The 22,150-nt window shown below is 44.8% G+C and overlaps 10 protein-coding genes across 10 annotated transcripts; 5 read left to right on the plus strand and 5 right to left on the minus strand.

Annotated features, from left to right (window-relative positions):
- Positions 1–12: 12 nt before the first annotated feature.
- Positions 13–1,814, plus strand: J056_002017 (UPF0061 protein; the record flags this gene model as incomplete). The annotated part of the gene is made up of 3 exons (XM_009267881.1): positions 13–281; positions 329–1,619; positions 1,677–1,814. 3 exons carry the CDS (start codon positions 13–15, stop codon positions 1,812–1,814), a joined length of 1,698 nt encoding a protein of 565 aa, XP_009266156.1.
- Positions 1,815–1,864: 50 nt separating this feature from the next.
- Positions 1,865–4,306, minus strand: J056_002018 (Tuftelin-interacting protein 11; the record flags this gene model as incomplete). Its single annotated transcript, XM_009267882.1, has 2 exons — positions 1,865–3,568; positions 3,617–4,306. The coding sequence occupies 2 exons, from the start codon at positions 4,304–4,306 to the stop codon at positions 1,865–1,867; spliced, it is 2,394 nt and encodes a 797-aa protein (XP_009266157.1).
- Positions 4,307–4,858: 552 nt separating this feature from the next.
- J056_002019 (DNA repair/transcription protein mms19) lies at positions 4,859–7,513 on the plus strand (the record flags this gene model as incomplete). Its single annotated transcript, XM_009267883.1, has 3 exons — positions 4,859–6,953; positions 7,015–7,283; positions 7,337–7,513. The coding sequence occupies 3 exons, from the start codon at positions 4,859–4,861 to the stop codon at positions 7,511–7,513; spliced, it is 2,541 nt and encodes an 846-aa protein (XP_009266158.1).
- Positions 7,514–7,642: 129 nt separating this feature from the next.
- Positions 7,643–11,738, minus strand: J056_002020 (ERAD-associated E3 ubiquitin-protein ligase doa10; the record flags this gene model as incomplete). The annotated part of the gene is made up of 7 exons (XM_009267884.1): positions 7,643–7,681; positions 7,728–7,831; positions 7,879–8,543; positions 8,590–11,437; positions 11,487–11,532; positions 11,589–11,647; positions 11,711–11,738. The coding sequence occupies 7 exons, from the start codon at positions 11,736–11,738 to the stop codon at positions 7,643–7,645; spliced, it is 3,789 nt and encodes a 1,262-aa protein (XP_009266159.1).
- Positions 11,739–11,857: 119 nt separating this feature from the next.
- J056_002021 (uncharacterized protein) lies at positions 11,858–12,452 on the plus strand (the record flags this gene model as incomplete). Its single annotated transcript, XM_009267885.1, has 6 exons — positions 11,858–11,872; positions 11,920–11,946; positions 12,000–12,081; positions 12,128–12,198; positions 12,253–12,340; positions 12,391–12,452. 6 exons carry the CDS (start codon positions 11,858–11,860, stop codon positions 12,450–12,452), a joined length of 345 nt encoding a protein of 114 aa, XP_009266160.1.
- Positions 12,453–12,609: 157 nt separating this feature from the next.
- On the minus strand, positions 12,610–15,101 carry J056_002022 (Oligopeptide transporter 5; the record flags this gene model as incomplete). The annotated part of the gene is made up of 6 exons (XM_009267886.1): positions 12,610–14,079; positions 14,129–14,248; positions 14,297–14,456; positions 14,507–14,673; positions 14,765–14,795; positions 14,842–15,101. The coding sequence occupies 6 exons, from the start codon at positions 15,099–15,101 to the stop codon at positions 12,610–12,612; spliced, it is 2,208 nt and encodes a 735-aa protein (XP_009266161.1).
- Positions 15,102–15,149: 48 nt separating this feature from the next.
- On the plus strand, positions 15,150–16,024 carry J056_002023 (Engulfment and cell motility protein 1; the record flags this gene model as incomplete). The annotated part of the gene is made up of 5 exons (XM_009267887.1): positions 15,150–15,205; positions 15,260–15,307; positions 15,360–15,446; positions 15,495–15,852; positions 15,899–16,024. The coding sequence occupies 5 exons, from the start codon at positions 15,150–15,152 to the stop codon at positions 16,022–16,024; spliced, it is 675 nt and encodes a 224-aa protein (XP_009266162.1).
- Positions 16,025–16,093: 69 nt separating this feature from the next.
- Positions 16,094–19,635, minus strand: J056_002024 (Symplekin; the record flags this gene model as incomplete). The annotated part of the gene is made up of 5 exons (XM_009267888.1): positions 16,094–16,527; positions 16,578–16,812; positions 16,858–19,354; positions 19,401–19,521; positions 19,566–19,635. 5 exons carry the CDS (start codon positions 19,633–19,635, stop codon positions 16,094–16,096), a joined length of 3,357 nt encoding a protein of 1,118 aa, XP_009266163.1.
- Positions 19,636–19,696: 61 nt separating this feature from the next.
- J056_002025 (Protein STE50) lies at positions 19,697–21,620 on the minus strand (the record flags this gene model as incomplete). Its single annotated transcript, XM_009267889.1, has 7 exons — positions 19,697–19,821; positions 19,871–20,421; positions 20,468–20,582; positions 20,638–21,195; positions 21,248–21,373; positions 21,421–21,456; positions 21,500–21,620. The coding sequence occupies 7 exons, from the start codon at positions 21,618–21,620 to the stop codon at positions 19,697–19,699; spliced, it is 1,632 nt and encodes a 543-aa protein (XP_009266164.1).
- A 57-nt stretch (positions 21,621–21,677) lies between these two features.
- On the plus strand, positions 21,678–22,111 carry J056_002026 (Protein transport protein bet1; the record flags this gene model as incomplete). Its single annotated transcript, XM_009267890.1, has 2 exons — positions 21,678–21,688; positions 21,736–22,111. 2 exons carry the CDS (start codon positions 21,678–21,680, stop codon positions 22,109–22,111), a joined length of 387 nt encoding a protein of 128 aa, XP_009266165.1.
- Positions 22,112–22,150: the final 39 nt, after the last annotated feature.

Genomic DNA, 22,150 nt, shown 5'->3' on the forward strand with positions numbered 1-22,150 from the left:
CCTCGTTGCGTTATGGCAATCACCGCACGAGAACTGCTACCGCACAATACATTCAAAGGATTCAAGAGACTGCTTGTACCCTTTGGATATAACTACAAGGAAACCACTGGGCAATCGGATGCACTCGATTCAGCCACCAAGCACCCTTACAACGTCATCAAAACTTCAAAACTCGCACACAGCCAGCATCTACCCAGCTTCGATTTAGATTATGATTTGCTATCCGGCAACAAAATCATCAAGAACGAAAACTTCCACCCTTACTCTCTCGCATACGCTGGGTGAGTTGGTGTTTACTCATCTGACGTCATAGCTCACTTTGGACTAGCCACCAATTTGGGTTCTTCGCCGGACAGCTTGGTGATGGCCGGGCGATTACCGTACTCGATACTGTCGACAAGTACGGTCCTGTACAGCTACAGCTCAAAGGCGCTGGCTTGACCCCTTTTTCTCGATTCGGGGATGGTTATGCCGTGCTGCGCTCATCCGTGCGCGAATTCCTCGCTTCTGAGTACATGGCTGTTTTGGACATACCCACGACTAGAGCACTCTCGCTGATTTCACTCCCTCAGCTCGAAGTACAGAGGGAGACTGTGGAGACGGGTGCGATTGTATCCCGCTTAGCTCCATCGTGGCTGAGAATTGGCTCCTTTCAGCTCCTTAACCCCCCTCAATCCTCATACTTTGGTCTGAAACGCGACTGGGAAATCATGTCTCACCTCACTCATCACGTCGAAAATGATCTCTTTGGGAATAAGTTGGATTTCAAAGGCGTGATACTTGAAGTGGCAATGAGGAATGCTGTAACAGTCGCTAAATGGCAAGCAGTCGGTTTCTGTCACGGTGTTCTCAACTCTGATAACATATCATTGCTCGGACTGACACTTGACTACGGTCCATATGCGTTCATGGATATATACAACTCAGCACATATCTGTAATCACACGGACCAGGCTGGCTTCTACAGTTTCAAGATGCAGCCAAGTCGCGTGCTCTGGGATGTGCAGCAGCTCCTCAACAGCACTGCTGAGGTCGTCGGTGCGGAAGAGGAGGGTGTAGCGATAACTCCTACGTTTGCATTAGACAGTGAGGGCAAAGAGAGTTTCGACAATCTGTTCAGATGGCGCAAGAAGGGTCTTGAATTGAGTGACGAGATCGACGACGTGTTCAAAGAGACATTCCAAAGTGCATACTTACACGAAATGGGACTCAAGTTGGGTATCAAGGATCTGACCCACGCTGAACATCTAGATCTTGTCAACGTTTTCCTCACCATGATGCAGGACCAAGAGGTTGATTATAGCGCTACATTCCGCGCGCTTTCTAGCAGCGCCGATGAAAATGTTGTGGCTGATAGGATTCTTGCTTTCAAGCCCGTTACATCCTTCCTGCAAGACAGCGCAAAGGATACTTGGTTAGGCTGGCTCAAAACATATTTCCAGAGGGTTGAGACAGATATTGAGAATGGTAAGTGGGGTGACAAGGAACACGCTCACGAGGCGCGCCTGCATAGTATGCGCTCTCATAACCCACGGTTCGTGCTTAGACAGTGGGTGCTAGAAGAGTCTATTGCCAAGTTACAAGCTGGCGACCAAAGTACTTTCGACAGAGTATTCGAGGTGAGTGTTTGTGCACACCAAATAACTCCAAATTTCACTCACACACGCAATACACAGATGTCACTGAAACCATTCGAAGCTTTCAGTGAAAACACGCGCGATGAACAGCTAACTGAGGAGCAGCTCGATGAGAAGCGTCTGTGTGGATTGGGTGACGAGTCTCTCCTAGGCTATCAATGCAGCTGTAGTTCTTAATTTACTTTATGATAAGATATTGTACAATTATAATCATCTAATGCCATGAATCAGTGCGTCGCTGTCGCTGCTTTTGCCACTACTGACTCGAGACTCATTGGTATATATTCCAACACTGTCTTGTCAACTCCACCAGCCTGAGGCTCTACCCATACAGCATCGTCGTCTATATACACCATGATTCCACCCTTTCCGGCAGCGTTTTTTGATATTTTGTAGAGCATGTGACCTCTACGATGCAGTTTCCTAGTAGAGATAAGCAACAAGTTATGTTCTTCTATAAACTCCCTCGCCACGTCGTAGAAGGTGAGCTCTTTGTACTCTCTAGCTTTCCGTTTGGTCTCCTTCTTCCCACCTGAGTGTGCGGAGAGAGTAGGTTTGATAAGTTTCTTAGAAGCGTCTGCTCCCAGACCCATAGCCTGGTTGATGAGGTCGAGAGACGAGCGGAAGCCATCGCCGAGAGCATTCTGCGCCACCACTTCCTCTGGGAAGTACGCTTTCCAAGACGCATACCACGCCGCAACCTGCTCGTAGTTTACGGCAGGCGAGACGAGCCAAATATAAAGAGTATCGACTAGCATAGGAATAAAGGTGTTAGCGAGGACACCAGCGATTACTTTCGGCGAGAGGATGCCGTTCCACTGCAGAAGAGCTTCGAGTGGTTCGTAGTGTTGGTTGCGAGGGTTGATGAGGAGGTCATGTCGCAAGTGTGCTGCTAACTTGGGTACCACATGTGTAAGCAGTAGCCCATCCCAGTCTTTGCGACTGAGCACAGACCTCCACACGGCGATGGGAGGTGGCGGTTGGGATGTGTGCCAGCCTTTCAGCACCCCGCTCAGCTTGCGTTTGGCGATATCCATCACACCCCCGAAGCGCGCATGCAGGTGCGGCAACCATGGGAAGAGGAGGCTGTGGAGCGTATGGGCGCTACTGCCATTCCAGTCGTCTACCGCCCCCATCACCTTGGGCAGGAGGAGCTGATCCATGATGTTGTCGAATACGAAACTAGGCAGTAGATCTACCCATTCGTCGAGAAGTCGCGTCGCCGGTAGGGGAGTTGTAGGTTGCCACTCATTTATTAGCGCTGTGCGCAGTCGCGGTAGCCATACATGCCAGATCATCGACTCATACGGAGTCATTAATAATTGTGCGTTTTGGCTCGCTGGCTGTACCGGCGGTTTAAAATCGGCATCAATATCCTCACGACGCACCATAGACGTCTTGTCGGTTGGTGAAGCGTTCATAACGAGTGCTTTGCGCCATTTGCGCATCTCAACAATCCAATTACTCTGGCTGTTTTCTTGCGAGAGTGGCTTCCATTGTCCTACCAACCTCTTGAAAGTGGGGGTTATTGCACCGACGACAACCTCATCCAGTCTATATGTCTCAAATTCACTCCCATAGTCTAGTAGTGCAATTATAGGGATGGTGAATAAATCCAGAATTGGTGTTGGTAGTACTGCAGCTTCTTTGCTGATTTCTTCGAGTTGAGATACTACATCTTCCAGCCGTTTCATACGTTCTATTCTGATAATGTCACTGTCCAAGTTTTTCACAATCGCCTTCTCTTGCTCTAGTAGGGATCTGTGGCGGTCATTAAGCACACGCGCTTCCCGCGCTAAGCCTTCGAGCTGGCGACGACTCTCGTCTGCTATGAGAGAAATGTTGTGTCGGAGTTCAGGTAGTTTAGTAGAATCGCTGGTTGGTGTCCAGGAGGAGAGATGGGAAGCTAGTGAAGTTGTAACTTCGCGTGGCTGTGTAATTGTGTTAGAATGGGTGGACTGTGAGTACTTTACACCCACCTGCGCACCTGTTAGGTCGAGAATAGGACCAACATTTGACTGAATTTGAGGCTGATCACCGAGTGCTTCGAGAACTTCTTCATAAGACATATGCTTAGTTTTAGTTTTAACATTTGGTTGCCTCGATTTCCAAGATTTCAAGTTCTCTTTGCGAGGTTGAGTCTTCTTTCGATGTTTGACATCATCTTCATCATCAGAAACAACCTCACCACGTCGTTTAGCTTCCATTTTCTGTGCGCGTGTGCGTTCGTTGACAGCACCAACACCCGCACCTTGTGGGCGAGCTTTTGAGGGTTCGATAGGTACAGCTATACCTTTACCACCTTCACCAAGACCGTAACCAGCTTTCCAGCCCATAGAAGCGAGCATTTTAGCACCAAAAGAGTTTTGTATAGATGCAAAGTGCTTTTGATCATCGCGGCTGAGCTCTGCTTGTGCAACGGGTTGAGGTTTCTTAGCGAATAGGCTTGGTTGATTGGATTGAGAAGTAGAAGGGTGCTCCTCCTTGACTAGGGCTGGTCTCTCTTCTTCGTCGCTGGACGAGTATTCGTCGTCGAGGTCTTCGAGGTCGTTGACAACGTCATGAGATTGTGGGTTGTGAGGGGAGATAAAGTGAGGAGGGAGATGGGAATTGATGTCGTCATTAATGTTATCTTCGCTGGTGCTATCGTCTGAGCTGTGATTGGACATGACTGTTGGTTGTTAACCACGATGGAGATTGGAAGAAGTATTAGAAATTATATTTCAATTGGAGATGAGAATGGGTTGCGGGATGTAATAAACCGTGTTAAAGATGGACACAGTACTTTAACCCAGCTTATAAAGAATCTCGGTGAATATTTAATCCACGAAGAAGACCAAGTGAGATTTAAGGGAGTTAATGTGTTGAATGAGGTTATTAGGAATATCCCAGCAACTTCAATAAACAGACAAGCAACTCAAACGCTTTTAAATTTCTTTATTGATAAATTGAGTGATTTGAGTGTTATAGCACCCACGCTTGAATCACTGATTACACTTTCCACTTTAAATTCATTTGGCAGCTTAGAGGCTAATAATCTGGTTAATAGCCTATTCAATACACTCAACCCTTCTCAATTCATTCAACCTATTCGTTATTCCTTTTACAATCTTATTGATTCCCTCTTGAATAGACATAGAAGCACCCTCAAAGCACTCGGTGGCTCCTTCTTATCCGGCTACATATCTTCCATCAAAGGTGAAAAAGATCCTCGCAATCTTATGCTCATCTTTGGTATGAACACCGTCATCCTTATCGAATTTGACACCATGTCTCACTCTGAATCCCTCTTCGACGTCATCTTCTGCTACTTCCCAATCACCTTTAAACCCCCTCCAGATGACCCTTACGGTATTTCAACTGACGACCTCAGATTCGCGTTGAGACAAAACATTTGCTCATCCCCTCACTTCGCTCAGCAAGCAATCCCCCTGCTGATCGATAAACTCACAGCAACCTCTGGTCCTGTTAAACGTGACACTCTCCTCACTATCACTCACGCTTTACCCGTTTATGGCTTTGGTCATGTGTCTCAGAAGTCTCGCAGCTTATGGGACGCTATTAGCATTGAAATTCTCTATTCTACCGACACTCACACTGAAAACGTCGCTCTCGATTCTCTTCAATCTCTCATCACAACCCTCTACCCAGACACTCACCCAACTGAGCTGTTAAATGCCACGGAACTACCAGGCATCGCAAATCTAATATTTGATGTCTGCCACGATGCTATCAAACAACCCGAGAAATCCAAGTCAACCCCTGCTATCAAAATCTTGGCCACCCTCATCCAATCCTCCCCAGCCACACTCGCAAGACCCCTCACACACTCCACTCTCATTCCACTCCTCGAGTTGTTTGCTGTACCCGCCGACCCAACCCAGCCTCCACCAATACTCAACCACATCCATGCCATCTTGGTTGCCTTGTCCAAGGTCTATGCTGATCAAGGTAGATCATTCCTTCACGACAATCCCATCAATCCTAGCCTCAAGGAACAACTCAACAACACACTCACATCCACGATCAACAACAAACCCCTCAGAAGTCCTGCTTTAGCTGCCTTCACTCAAACTTTACACATCCATGGTTACTGGGATTTCAACGTCGATGGCGTGCAAATAGCCAATATACTTATTGACTTTGTCAAAGATCCCAATCAAGACCCCCACGTACGTCTCGTTGCAATCGAAGGATTGCTTTGTTTGGGTCAGGATATTCTACACAACATCGTTCTCCCCTCACTTCTCACCTCCATACCTACCTCGGTCGACTCCTCCACTGACTGGAAACCGATCAGAGCCATTCTCGCCTCAATCACTGCTTTGGCTGTCGATGGTGCGCTATTCGAGGACTTTGTATTGGGTGTAGAGGCAAAAATGAATCAAGTCAGCGGCGACTCGTTGAATCTCGCCTATGTCAACATTCTTCTCTCGACACTGTTAGTAATCATTGAAGAGAAGGCTGCGAAAAAACATCAAGACATCTCACAGTACACTTGCTCAATCCTCTCGAAGTTATTCGTTTTCTTCGTGATTGCTCATCCAGGTTCAGTCAACGAAACTCGCCTAGTAGAAACGGCTAGTAGATTGATTCAGGCTATTGTGAGGAGTTTCGACGTTTCACAGCAGCAGATACTGGCTAGGCATGTCATGAACGCCCTTATCAATGGCTACTGGCAGGGTCTGTTAGGTACTGAGGATGACATCATCCACCAACCTCCGCTCAGTACAAACTCTACGCACAGAGCTTTCTTCCCTCTGCTCGCCTCTGCACTTATACCAATAAAGCGAGAGGTGAATCTTCCGCTCGCGAGTGAGTCTGTGTCGGAACTGCAGTCTCTCTCGGAATTTGCAACGACCCTCACACGCTGGTCAATGCAATCTGCATCTACCCCTACTCAACAAATTGCATCGCAACATCTGCTCGCGAATCTCACCAATAAGCGCATCGAAAGTTTGTCAGAATACACAACACACCTACTGGGAGAATGGCCTGAGCGGACGAGCGCAGAAAGCAGTGCGAATTCCATCTTTCTCATTATTATACAGTGGATTGCAAAAGGAGCACTATGTCGTAACCACGCATTAGGTGTGGAGTTCGTAACCAAATTGCTCGATCTCATCACCAGTCACTCTGTCTATGCGGATAGAGTTGCTGGCGTCATCGGCGCGATTGCGGACGATAGCAACGATGGCGTCCTCGATAGGAAACGCTCAAATGGCGTATCTTCTCTCTTACATAAACAGAGATTCTTTGATGTCATCTTCCCAGTTGTAGTCGAACGTTATGAGAGTGCTGCATCGAGAAGCGAGGGTGAGTACTGGTTTTCGGAGGTATGCAAAGTTTAGCTGATTTTTCACCCCCTCTTTTTTAGATACTACGAGCGCAAAATACTTGGCTACGCTCGCACACCTTATTCAACACATGCCCAAATCACTCGCTTTGGCTAAATTGCCTCAGATATTCCCTATTCTTTTGATCGCTCTGTCTCTCAATGATGCTGCTCTTAGATCTAGCGTTATTGAGACTATCACTGTGCTTATCCTCACTGAGGAGACCATCGCACATACTGTACAGCAGCACATGTCTTCTCTCATTACATCACTTCTCTCTTTCTCCACAGATTCTGAACGTTCTTCTGTCGTGAGTAGACTCCAATCGACACTCTCCTCTCTCTCCTCTCACACACCCCACAGCGCCTGCGTGTATCCGCTCTCAAACTCCTCGGCGTTTTCCCACGCGTTATTCGTAAAGATATTCTCGAACAATTCAAGTTACAAATCGTTCGTCAGCTCGTCGTCGCTTTAGATGATCCCATCAAATTGGTTAGGAAAGAAGCTGTAGACGCCAGGGAGTTCTGGTTACAGGTCTAAATTATACTTTTCTCATAATAAAATAAATGCATCCATTAGTTTGATATCAAAAATAGAAGATGTAAACGTTTAATGTCGATGGAGAGGAATTGTTTATGTTGCGAAGTTTGCTGTTGTTTGCTATTGTATTCATTCTGCATTTTGCAGTTGTCTTTCTACGAGAAATTCCTATGCCTTTGTTAGCATCCGAACAATCATAGCAAATTCCACCCACTTCATCTCGCACTACTACGTCTAGCCTACTCACGACAGCCCTTATCTTATCCCTCAATTCTATGATTGAAAGGAGTAAGCTCGTCAAAGGGAACGCGAAGATGTCTAGAGGGTGTCAATTAGACGAGCAAATTGAGCATCACTTCACTCACGAATATAAGCAGCATTGATGAAATCATAACCGTATTTCTCAACAAACTTAGTTGAGTAGTTTGCTAAAATCGTAGGAGCTACCAATGCCATACTGACCTCCACAACAATTGGCTTCATAACACCAGTGTTAAATTGACTAAGGGATATACTCTCAAATCCCTCAACTAACATCTTGTTCATCAGATTGACTGGCTCGTTTACGTCCTTGTTCCTTGAGGTGAACAAGGCTAAGCGTCCCATTAACAAACCCAAACACCATGCCTGAGGTAGGTGTAATCGTGGAGGGAACTGCAAACTGTTGGCAAGATACTTTGTTGGAATGATGACCGCTAATTCCAGTGTAACTCCTACTAATGTTGGGAATATGAATCCTAAGCTTGTAGCATAGTAAACTGATTTGAGTAATTTATAAACTTGTCTATCTGTCACATTCTTGATGAACTTTTGATATACTACCGGTGGTGCTAATAAACCGTACAGTCCAACGATCAAACAGTATATGTCGTGCATTTCACGGCCAGTCAGGTTATCCATCACGTATCTACCCAATAGTATCGATGGTACTAAAATCGAGATGGCAACTGTAACAGTAGTGGCCCACAAATATGCGATGAACCATAGCAGACGGCGTTTAAAGTTTGGTGGAGCGTATACAACACACCAGCTAAAATATTGTTAGTAACATACTATTTCACTAAATTTTCACTCACTCTTTAGCCGCATCACGTCCACCGAATGCCGCCTCGCGCAACTGGTTTGCTACAGCTTTTTCGCCACTTCCATCAACGGGATAACCTGCCTCGTCAACGGGAATGAGCATTGGGCAAGGTCTTTTCCGATCGAATGACACATTGTCTGTTGCAGGTACTCTCATCCAATTACCTACTCTCATATTGCGCTTACTCTGTTTTAATCCAAACAAAGTCTGCCAATTGAATACTCTGTATCGGCTTTCTTCACCCTTATATCTTCCACCAAACATAAAGGAGCTCAATCCAAGTTGCGCCGAAGCCCAGCTCCACCATCTTGAGTAAAACTTTTTGGCGAGATCTCTTGGAGCTAGCTTGCGAATTGTGTAAGGCATGATAAACTGTAGAAACAGAAGATCGACCGGTACAATGCTGATTGGTTCCGTCATTTTCCACCTCAGTGGAAGAATGCCCGAGAATCCAAACCTTAACACGTAAAAACCTACTCCAAAAGTTGAGAGAATAAATGTCGAATATAAGAATGCTGAAAATGCTAATTTACGGACGTGTGTCCAAGCACTACGCTCCAGCACATCTCTCATTGGTGCGAAATTTGGATCATTTGGATCGCGTATAAACCACAACACACCAGGTCTGAGCAGTCTTCTTATCCCAGTGATGAGAACCGATACCAAGAACAGTAAAAGTGTACCACATAGCCACTTTGTAAACAAGCTTGTGATTGGTGAGTTGATGGTGTAGTTTAATCTGCTTTGGAAGCTTATGTCCGCGTATAGTGGCATAGAGCAAATCTCAAGCAATATTCCGCATGCCAATGGGAATAAGATTAATTCGCTGGCGAAGAGAATAGCTATCTTGGCGAGAATGACTTGCTGTGTCATGGCTTCTTTGACTACATTCGCAACTTGTAGCACTTGGTTATTGGTGTTAATGTAGATTGCAGCAAATGTGGTGGCGACTGCATAGCCCAGCAATATTGAGACTACACGTTCAGATGTACCATCATTTAGTGCCAATGACCATGACTTGAGCTTAACCCAATCAACGGACGCAGTGTACAGATGAACAACACTATCCAATTGATTAATGTGATCACCGAGGACGGGAATTTTCGACAAGACGTTTAGTATCTTGTTAAAAATGCTACTCTGAGCTTCCGGTTCATTCGGCTGTGATTTGGTAGCAAATATAGACCGAAAGAACGATAGCAGTCCCTTTACTATTTTTAGAGGTGGTCCTTTCAAGGACAGAATACTTTGCGATTCTCGGCTACCCAACCAATTCTCTGCAGCTTCAAATCCTCTAGCAATCGCATTCTGAACCCTTACTTGCATTGGCAACTTTGCCATCTCTGGTATACCTGAACCTGATTTACTTGATGAGAAAAACAGTTTCGTCATTAAAAGAGCTAAAATGTCAAAAATTGGATCAGTAAACCAGCGAGTAATATGGATAGGAAGTAGTGGGATATCTATTGGCCGCAGCTGAGCAAATATCTTTCCTATAGTGTAAGGAAGGAAGATGAAACAGCCTATTCCGATAAAGAAAAGAAGGATCATGAGAGATGAATTTTGGAATAGATTTGCTACTGGTCCACGTAGACCAACGGCTTCGAAAAGACCATCTAGCTCATCTTCCATTATACCACCTTCAGCGTCACCAGCATCTCTATCCTCGTTTGGGTTGTCATCCTCAGCGATTTGTGTATCTTCACTGCGCCTTTCCTCCTCTATTTCATCCTCTTCATTCTCATCTGGAATAAAGTAACGATCTAACTCGCGGTGATTGTAATCACCTCCAGTGCTTTCATCGCTGTCATGTTGAAAAGCGTTGCTGATGGGCTGATTTACACTCATACCCATGTTCATGCTCATACCCATCCTCTCCTCCCAACTACCATCATCGCTTTCATCAAGGGCTGATGAGCTTGAAGCGGTGTTAGGAGACATGAAGCCACTATTGTCAGAATTAGTGACCCAATCCGTTGTACGATTAGCAGCTGTATTGGAACGCAGGTTAGAAGCTCGACTGGTGGGACCGGTTGGAAGGTCTAGGGCAGATGATGAGCCTGTAGTAACAGCAGGAGATTCAGGAAGAGGAAGATTTGCAGCAACGTTGACATCATGAGATGAGTGATCTTCCCTAATGATATCACTTATTCTGCGCTGTCTTAGTTGAGAAGAAGTGGTTGTGTCTGATGTCTGAGAGGAATTGTCGCTTATATTGAAAGCAACAGCGGAGTTAGGAATTTGGAGAGGGTTGAGGAGTTGTCTAACTTTAGTCTTGAAGCGTAGACGTTCGTTAAGAGGAACTTCAAGGTTTGGGGGAGTAGGAAGCTGAGTGGGGTGTTCAATAAGGATTTGCTTGAGTGGAGGAGGAGGTTTTGAGCTATCAACATCGCTCCACTGGTCAATAATAGGACCTTGTTGAAGGACCCACTCCCTGAGCAAGAAGATGACGACGAAGATGACGACCAAAGAGCAGGTGATGGTTTGGCCTTGGAATATGTCATTTATAACCGACCAAAGGAAGGAATTCCAAGGGTTTTGATCGTCTTGTGGGGAAAGAGAGGAGGGGAGTGTAGAATTTGATGTGGCATTGTTATGATCAGCCAAAGCAGCTAGAATGGATTGATCAACGTGTTGATTGTTTGTTGTTGATATGATAAGGTTACCAAAGTAAAAGTAACAGCGCCAGCACCAGACAGTAATGTAAGGGAGGAAACCGAGCCAAACCAAGGCTACTAATAGGAAGTGTAGAGAGTGTAAAAACCATTTAATTACGCAGATTATGGCTCTTTTAAAGAAGAGTAATCTGGGTAATTGAGGAGGCATATACGGGGAGTAGACTGAGGTGAATGATATTAGAATTCTTAATATTAATCCACTAAAACCCACCTTTAGTGAATCCAAATGAATGCTTGCATATTTCGCAGTGTTCTTTCTTCGTAACTTTTAGCCATTCCCTTAGGCAATCTTGATGTACATATTTCAAGCTACCTGAGCATTTACATGGATGATATAAACTTCTACCTTCTTCTGAGCTGCAACGACAGATTCTGCAGACGTCTACAAGGTAGATATTAGTATGAGATGGATAACGCGTAAAAACCACAACTCACCCTCATCGTCTAAAGCAGTATCCTGCATTTTAATTATTTTTTATTTCTACAGAATTCCACGATGATGATATTTCGGGGACAAGTGATTATCTAGTCGCGTTCAATCGTACCTTCACGAGTAAATTCAGTAAATTGAGTAACTTACAAATGTCTGCTAAGGATGTAAGTGGGGGATTTCTTTAAGGTCCAATTAACTGATATCCACTCAGTATTACCACGCTGGTGGCCCACAATACGTCAGTATATCAAATTGCTTGGCGTGCATTTCATTTAGTCTAATTGATCACAGCCACCAAATTCTTATTCTCAACAACCTCCTCAAGGTGGCCAGGGCGGCTATTATCCTCCTCCTCCTCCTAATCAAGGCTATGGTGTGTTTGGTGGTCCAGCTCCTCACATATCTAACACACATTTAAGGCGGTGGTGGCTATCAACAGCCATATGGTCAACAACCTTACCCAAATCAACAATATCCTCAACAGCCTGGTGTAAGTTGCGATGCACTCCCACTTTAACCTAATCATCTAATCGTATGTTTCAAGTACCAGCAACCTATGTACGTAGCTCAAGGCAAGCACGGTAAACAATCTGGTGGTATGGGTGGTATGGGCTCAGGTGGTGGCTGCATGGGTGAGGTTTTTCATCAATAACTAATTCATTCACCTGACGATCCCTTTCAGCCGCTTTAGCTGCATGCTGTGCAGGTGTTCTCGGCTGTTTATGCTTAGACGCTATTTTCTAATCTTACTTGTCTGAACCGCTCGTTGTAAAATATTCACCTCGATTTCAAGGTAACATAGCCTAACTTGATTCAAAACTATTTATTGTTAATATACATTTACATTACTTTATATCTATACAGTTGAGTAATCCCTTATCTCTCCTTCATTCTCATCTTTTCACCGACAATGCTCAGCGTCTCCGGACGGATTGAGAAACCAGATCGGTACTATGACCAGAATCCAAGGTAGTGCCAAATAGGCGAAAAATGCAGAGATACTAGTACCTGCGTCCAATGCAGCACTTAGTATAAAATTGTTTGCATACCACGTTGGATATTTCCTCCTAACTACATACTGTGATATATATCCTACGATAAGCAATGACACTATCACGTTTGCAGGCATTTGAGGCACCAAATTTGCTCCAAACAATATCAGGGGAAATGATATATGCTTGAATCCAAGCCTTGGATAGCGCTTATGAACTGCCCACGTCAATATTGGCAATATCAATCCCAATATAAACCCGCTTATCAGTAATACCTTGTACTTCCCCACAAAAAATCTTGCAGGTCCTACCAATCCCCAAATAACTGATGCAGAGAACATTATACGCGGTGATCTTCCTGTGTATTGACCTGTCGGATCAACTAGAGTACCGTCGAGGTATGGTCGCTTGGTATCAATGACATTTTGTAGAACAACAAAATTCACAATTGCTCCAATTGCTGTGCCGATATATTGACATATAAATACATCCTTTTGAGGACAATGAATCATCATCCCTAGCTTGGAGTCCTCAATCAGATCCAATGATTGAGACAGAGAATTGTACGCGAATGTTTTGAAGACGGCGTTAGCCACTGGCTTACCCGGCATTATATAACCTATCACTAGCTCTGAAAGTACGTTCAATCCAATGCTCTGACCGCTAACAGCTCTAATAATACCAAGTGGTATCAAGCACACGGCTGCCATTAGCACTGATAGCGACAAGGCCCAGAATGGTAACTGAATGATAGGTTGGGCGCATGCGATAGCAGCGACGACGAATGTGATAACGAAAGTAGATATGTAGTATGATTTTGGTACTGATTGTGCCACCTCCTCTTGACTGGTTTTTTCCTTTCTCGCTGATAAGAGAGAAGCCTTGATATCTCCCGAATACCACAAGATAACGTGAACAATTGTAGCTGTGAATGTTGCGAATGAGCACAAGTAGAATACACTAAAGTATGGTGTCAGAAGTAATGGTTTTTGCTGATCCCAGCTATTCAAATCGAGCTTTAGATCAGGTGTCAATACACCTTGAACATCGAACGCTTGGTGATTCTTCGTAAATAGCCCGGTCGACATTGGCAGGTCGAATGAGAGGGCGTTCCAAAAATCTGTAAAATATATCAACGGTCCGACTATCCACACCATTCCCACCAGACCAGCGCACATGTTGAACAGTGCATCAGGGGGTGTGTAGAGAGGGCCCAAGGATGACAATGCAGACCAATCAAGACTAAAATCGAGCATTCCAAAACCCTGATAGCCACTACCAAGCGTGCGCATAACCCAGTTGTTGGAAAAATAGCATAAAAATGCGATGCTCGTTAGTGTTGGTGCGAAAAGGGAAGGAAGAAGCTGGTATAATATGACCTGAAGCTATTTCAGCAATTTGGTAGATATCCCAAAGTGAAAGACTAACTGCAACGAAGGAAACGATGAAAAATTTAAGTTTCTTGTCTACCTTTGACCTCTTGAGTTGATTGGTTTCATGAAGCGTGGTCAATACGCTGATAGTGGGTAGGTTGGCTGGATATACCATCTATGCAATACACGTTAGGCGTGAATGGTGAATATGATCAAGACTTACATTGAGTGGTTTGACCAAGATGTTGTATCCCAAACCGGCAAACGAGTATCCAATGAATTGGGATGTCAAAATGAGGGCAACAGCGACCCAGGTCGGGAAGTCGACTTTAAAGTAGAGTGTGCAGATAGCCAAAACATCAGAAGCATAAGCAGCAGTCCCGCTAAAATACTTGTTAGTAAAACAATAAGCTAGTCATACACCTTTTCCCACCCGCTAGTTGCTAAAATGCTTATTAAACAATGCTCCTTGATGTTGAAGGTGCCAGGATTAAGGTTGATACCGAGGAAACGGCGGTGCGGCATCGACTTTTCCATCAGTTTTCCAACGGGATAAGAGCTGAGTAGAACAATGAAGGGGTTCCATTGAGGTGCATTGTCCTGACTGTGTCAGCCACGGGAGAGAAAAGTTAAACACGGTCGTACCTGGAGAATGCTGTGAGCAAGCGTATATACATGCACTCACACCCACCTTAAAGTAAAATAGCTGCGAGAACGCCGCCCTAACATCCCAATCAGCTGGAACCGGAATAAGATCGGATGACGCACCCAAGACTAACAAAGACGGAGCCAATGACGATGACTCTAATTGTGAGTGTAGGGAGTGAAGGATCATCAGATTCTGGTACGATTGCTGTTACAGCGTCGATAATCGAGCTGTGCCTCGAGCGAGCTCGTTGGCCATCCTTAGGCAACTGTACACGCTCAGAACCAGCCAGCGGTTCCAATTCAAAGTGATCAAAATCATTGCCACGGTCATCACCCTCGTTATCGCTCTCACTGTCATTCGCTAGCCTGTCATATCTCATGGCCGTTCTCTTTAAAACGTATAATCAACAACTGGATTTGGTAATCTAATGATTCCGCTGCGATCTTCAAGTCATAAGGCTTTAATGGCGGAATATGATAATAAGTGGGTCTACGACTTCTCCGGCACCCCGCCCGATTCTCAAATGGCATTGTAAAGTTCACGACGCTATGACGACGACGAGCTGTACTCGAAGCCACCGATTCGGTGAGTTCAATCTTGGTCGTGATATACACACAGCTAAATGTTATATTTACAGCGCACTGAGGCAGCGACTAGTACGTGATGCAAGCAGGTTCGTTGGACAGCAACGGATAAACTGTCTTCTTGAAGGCGCATGGTTCAAGTGAGCTGAAATGCGTATTTGTAGTCAGCGCTAATGCCTTCGCCCCAGGAATGTTAAGGAGAGCAGGAATAAACTCAGTGGATACAAGTACTTAAGACTTTCCCCGAATAGGCGACATCTTCACTATATTGACGCATTGGAGACTTGCGATACACCAGATGGCCTTGATAGTATTCCAGATTTCATTAATTTGGATTCAATCACATCCGTTCAGTCCAAACTCGCTGGATCATCCACAGCTAGCCTCACCTCGACGATAAACATCCTCACTTTCGTTTCTAAGCAGGCTGTCGTCGCTGAGCTTATCCCAGTTACTGCTTCCCAATACTCGGAATGGTACGATGGTTTGCGCTATATCCTCGACGAATCCTCGTCTATGACGGGCCAGTCGAGTGATTTGGTAAATGTAAGACACTCTGTCGCTCTCTTTAACTACTCACTCTACTTCACAGACGCTCACAGATCTCGGCGTAAAGATCAAGCTTCTCGATCTCGCTGGTGAGAATATGGATATACCAAACAACATCCCAACGCCTCCTCCGCCACGCGACACAAACTTTTTCTTTGCAGACAGTTGAATGATTGGAATAGATAGTACATTGCTCTTTCTTCTTTTTTTCTTTTTTTCTTCCCTCTTTTAGGCATAATCAACTAGCTGATGGTGGTGGTGTAGCTTGCCCAGCGGGAATATCATCGAAAATTCTGAGTATTTGAGACTTGGGTGCTTTGCGCAAAACAAAGTCATACAATCCTGGTCGCAGCGTCGGTTGCTTTTTGACTAAATCCTTGAGCGTATCTTGAGGCAACTGGAGCAAAGCGCCGAAAGATGCAGGTGCTATTACTTTTGCACAGCGTACGAATCCCTCCCACATTACAGGCATCAGCCAGATCTTCCTTGTTATCAACCTTGAGAACAAGTTTGTCGATACAAATGGCACGAGTGTTTTATATGTCGTAACTGCTTGTATCACAGTGCGCATGAAGAGCTTAGGTAGTACCTTGACTTCAGACATTGATTGCATGAAAATTGCCAAAACATCTGATCTAAATATGTCTGTGAGCGAGAAACAAATAGCAATTGCTTGAGTGTTTTGTTAGATTTACGAGTCGCAACGTGAACGGAATACCCACCAATTATAGTCTCCTTCAGACCGATCTCAGTCTCACGCTCATGAAGTATTGTCAGCAGCTCAGCCGGTGTTATCTTATCTGGCTTATCCTTATCGACACGGACGACGTTGGTATTCACACTACCGAATGATTGAGGAGGTTCCACAACGGAGCTAAAGACAGTCCTGATGAGTTGCTTATTTTCCTCGCTCTTGAGAAGTTTAACGATGCGGGGTAATTCAGCAATAATTTCATCCTTGAGGAGTTGTTAACCTTGCTATATTCTCAGTAAAACACTTACCTTTGAAAGCTCCTGCAAAATGGGTATGACGAAGCGCGGATCAATTTTACCTTCACGTTCAGCGCTCAACTCTCTTATAAACTTAACGAGCTCAGCACTAGGTTTCTCTTTGCCAAAGTCAGTCAACACGTTCAAGATGCGTAGTGCTAATGGCTCAGAATCCTGATCGAAAGTTTTCAAAATAACCAACAGATTCTGATTCGAAGAACCCAATCCTCTGATCATAGGTGTGAGCGCTTTTTCGAACGAATCTTTAAGTTCTGGAGATAGTCTCGTGTAAACAATAAAAATATCTTTAAGAATTTCCGTTTGTCTCAAACACAACGAGAAGACTAATTCTGATCTCTCCAAAATCCTTGTGTCGATGGCAGCAGCGCGCTCTTTGGGAGATAATGTTACTCCCTCTTCATGGCTCTCTTTCTGAGAATTCTCTGACGCACCACCGTCTTGCTTCATAGGCTGATCATCATTATCCAGCTTTACGTCTGCCTCTTGATTAATTCCAAAATCAGTTCGCGTACCATCTTCTTCTTTCTTCACGTCGAGACTCGAAAGGAAAGTTTGCTGGTCCTGATACAAGCTGTGAAGAGATTTCAAGGCATGATCGAGAACAATAGGCGTGAGCTTCTCGTTATCCGGAACCCACTTCCTGACAGAGTTGACAGCCGCTCGACGCGTTTTCAAATCAGGATGCACGGCGAGCGTGAGCAGTATCTCAAGTGAAGCCTGTCGCACCGGCAAGCGCATCGCGACTAGTTCCCTGAGTATAATAAATCCCACTGGGGCCTTCAAACTCTCACTATCTAAGCAAATCTTATGCACTTTATTCAAAGAATCCTGACTAATGATTGGCAAATCCATCACAAATTTGACGAAAGCCGCGCTTGTTATATTGGAATTATTGTTCGATAATTGCGTAATCTGACGATCAATAATATGCGACAGTAACTCATTGTATCCATCCAGACTCGCATTCTCTTCTGTATCTTTGAGCAAGGTATAATTGAACCACTCTTCATTGAGCCAGAGAATAGCAATGTTGTATCGTCTGTCGAAGTCCATACTGATAAAATCTATTAATGTCTCCCGAGCGCGTTTCTCTAATTGTAACTGCTCGTCTTGGATATGGTTTCCAACGTACGACAGACCGCGAGTGAGCAACCTTACTAAAACAACAGACCACAGATCCCTGCCTTGAAATTTTAACGTTGACTTGCGAATATCTTCATCTGCAGTCTCGGTAAGAGCACTGTGTGGGATAGATTTACATATCCTTCCGATAGCATTCCTGATCACGAGTAATCTATCTCTTTTATCGAGGTTGGTTGGATGTTGCACTTTTTGCATGGCGCTAAGCAGAGACTGAGCTTTTGATTTAACACCTTGCATTCTGGTGGCACCCTGTTCATTTTCGCTGTGATTCTGATTCTGACTCTGACTCTGGATGGCTTGCTGTGCCTCTCCAAATGGCGCCACAGTGTCATTGAGGTTTCTATTAATCCCTTCCACATCATCTTCCAATTCGTCATCGTCTATATCTACCTTTAGCGGATCGATAGGCTTTTCGTCAACATCCATCCCATCTTGCGCAAATGGTTGCGATTGTGGCTCTAGTTGTCTAGATGGACCTGGCTGTGGACGAGATGGTAATACATGGGTGGTGGATTGGGAACTCTCTTCCGTCTTGATTCTCTCTCTCGACTTATTTATTGCATTTTCAAGACTTTGTTTGCTGACTTTCTCAAGACTCTCTATAAGCCCATCAATGACACTCTCGAGTGGGAGCTTCGTCACGTCAATGTCCATCCTAGATGAGCTGTCAGCAAAGACTGAAGGCAAGTGGTCATTTGTACGCTGACGCTTAAGATCTAAAGATTTAAGACTTGGAGTTTCAGCCATTGCACGCTTCATAGCCTTCTTCCTCGATTGCTCATCCCTAGTAAGCTGCTCAATCCGCTGAGCTTGCTTCGACAGGGACTCCATAACGGTTGGTGTGCTGTTACCAGTGAGGCCAAGTTTAACGAGATGTTTGAGCACGCCATAGAGCAACTTATCGACAGATTTGAGCTGAGAAGGATTCGTGACCATAGTCTGGAGGGGTGCCGGAGTCCAAGTCGCGAGAGCTGGTGCGATTGCAGCTGCGTACTGAGGCCGCTGTCTGGCCAAAACACCCAATATATTAATAGTCGCTGTAACGATGGATAGCTTTTGTGGGGTAAATATCAAAGTAAGGAGGGAGTGTAGTGTGCGAGTATTCTCACTCTCGAGGGCTCTTGTGTCGATGAAGGGGTGATTGCCAGCTATGAGAGATACGTTGACATCCCTCGACGATGTTCTGCCTTGTGGACGCGATTGGACGACGATGGACCGTTGGGCAAACTTGATAGCAGACAGACGTAGACTGAGTGGAGCGTGTTTCTGCTCAACCAAAGCAAATATCGCTGATTTTACGCTTTGCAGCTTATTCCAGCCTTGTGGCTGCCCTTGATTAACCGCGCTGTGTGCAAGGTCAGAATCGGCCGTATTGAATCAACAGAACGCACGAGAATTTAAGAATATGATGGTATGCGGAGGCCAAGCAGAGAATAGCGTGCTGTCTGTGCAGAGGATCTACGCTCTCGTCGCGGAAGATGGTGATGAGTACATCGAGAGATTGGACAGCGACTGGAATTGGGTGAGATGAGGAGTATAATAGACGCAAACCCAACTTATTGGATCGAGTCCGCTATTATCCAGCGCCTGCTTGAGCGGTGGTAGCAATTCAGCTGGGTCGACCATCAGTCGTCGTTGTCGCTGTTCAAGATGTATAAATAATTATTTATTATGTAATTTAAATTATTTAGCCAGGCGTCGATGGCGACGAGAAGCCCTTATAGATGGGTGCTGCAGATAGCGGCATTTGAGCTTGACTGGAAGGCGGTGGATTAGAAGAATGCGTTTCGCGTGACTTGTTGCTTGAAATGTCTGTAAGCGTTATAATGAGCAAATATCATCCACAAGTCACCCAACTCACACCACGAAGGAGTCCATCCGCGTTCTCCATTTGGCTCTTTCACCACGTAGCACCAGTGGTTATGTTTCTTGTAAACCCTCAGCTTGTCGTCCTTGTGTAGCCCACATTCGTTGTGTGTGTTGGCAGTGTATTTTATCAGCGCAGTGGCTGCGTAGCTGTTGCTGAGAATTTGCATCTGAGTGGCATCGTTGGATAGACTGGAGACCTCCAGCAAACACCCCGTAGGCACCCATCCAACCTCATTCTTAGCCTGTCTGCGTACAACCCACCATCCTTTGGCTCGTTGCACTATCTCAAATTGATCACTGACATTTACGTCAAATTCATCTTCTCTATCCGCAGTGTATGGGTATATGGCTATAGCGTAGCCTTGTATCTCCTCACTGCTACAAATTTCAGCGAGTGGTTTACCATTCCGGAAGCTAGTAACGTTAGCGTTTGCACTGGATAGTGACGAGTGCGGCTGATTACTACTACTGGAGGGTGGAGTGAGGGTATTGTTAGCTTCGCGTCTAGATCGCTGCTTTTGCAAGGCTATAGATATAGGTGATCTGAAGGAAGTATAAGAATAATAACCATGAAAATTAAAACACCAACCTCAATTCCTTGATATGTCGGAGCATGAAGACGGGTTGCTGAGACTGTTCTTTTAGCTTCTGGAAGAGCTGCAGAGGACGCTCATCGTATGACAAGCAACGTTCAGTTTTACCATCTTTGAGGGGTGAGAATGAGAATGAGAGTCCAAGATAAGGAGCAGCCCCACTCACAGCAAATGAACAAGGCATACTTAGTCCAATCATCATCAATTTTGTATTTCTTGAGCGCAGCAGGGAGGACAGTCCAGCAGCTGTCATCGAGCTTAACTTTTACGTTTGATTTAGCTTTACCAGATCTAGCACGGGATAAATCACCAAGAGAAGCCTGCCTGAGAAGTCTGGTGGTGTCTTTCAAGTTATTAGAATCCCTGGTATCCTCGTTGTCGTCATCTTTGAGTGTCTCAGATATGTTTGAGGAAGCAGAGGTGGATGAAGTGTTTGGGGGAGCAGAGCTTGGTGCGGAAGTGGTAGCAGGGGAAACGGTGATAGTCTTTGGAGAAATTTCAAGTTCGGAATCGGGGGATTTGAGCAAGTCGTCGAGGTGCTTGGAAGGTTTCGAGGAACTATCAGACTTCAAACACATAAGCTCATCGTAAGTAGCTTCGAAGGACTTGAATAACCTCCTGTAATCAGATTCCAGAGCGTTTAGTCTATCGTCGTGGACGGACACCTTGTTTATAAGGTTAGATTGGCTGTAAGATGAGGATTTAGATTGGTTTATGGTTTCAGCTAAGAATTTGAGTGAGCAAATGTCTTGTTATCTGATAGACTGGAGACATACAAGGTGGTACATAGTGCTCTGGTTCAACAGAAATATCAAAAAAGAGCTTGAGATGATAAATTTCACGTAGAATGTTAAGCCTGATTCCAACGGATATAATACCCAGATCCTTGAGTGCTTCATGGTCTAGCAGCGGGTGTTAGCGTGGAACACTAACGCAAGCAGCAGCTCACCCAAATGAACGAGGATTTCACCAGAAATCTCATTTTCTAGGGGAATTGAGATGATTATGATGATATAAAAGACACACACCTTTGAACATGTGCAGATGCTGTGGGTAATTGAGCTGCTGTAACCAACATCCGACATCAAAATCACTCCAATTAAGAATATTCTTATTCCTTAGATCTTCATTGAGGTTTGGTGGTGTCATTTAAAGCACAAGCTGTTCAATCCAAGCTGCTCAAGCTGTTGGTTGTTATTTACAACGATGAGCTCGAGGTGGGCTACAACATAGATTTAAAGAACTCCTCTGACCACTTGAACAGATTCAATTCAGATTCCCATTTACGTGATAGAGCTACCCTGTTCAGCACTCAAAACCGCTCAGATTCCCCTTTCTATAGCCATACTAGGCCTACGCAGGAAATGGAAAACCAAAATGATCAGCATATTGAAGGCCTATCCAGTAAGGTTAGGTTGCTAAAGGATATTACTCTAAATATCGGTCAAGAAGCGAGAGATAGCGCTATCGAATTGGGCAGTATGAACGACAGCTTCGACTCCACAGGTAACCTCTTATCAACCACAATGACTAGACTCAAGCACATGTCAACAAAGCAGAGTGGCAGATGTTGGATTTACACCGTCTTCTTCTTTCTAATTTTTTGGATTTTCATTATAACGTGGTTCTTAAGGCGGTAATACGTGAATATCCAAGACACTTTAAAAATACCCTGTAAT

This window comes from Wallemia ichthyophaga, assembly GCF_000400465.1.
Source record: "Wallemia ichthyophaga EXF-994 unplaced genomic scaffold scaffold2, whole genome shotgun sequence".
NCBI classification, from domain to species: domain Eukaryota; kingdom Fungi; phylum Basidiomycota; class Wallemiomycetes; order Wallemiales; family Wallemiaceae; genus Wallemia; species Wallemia ichthyophaga.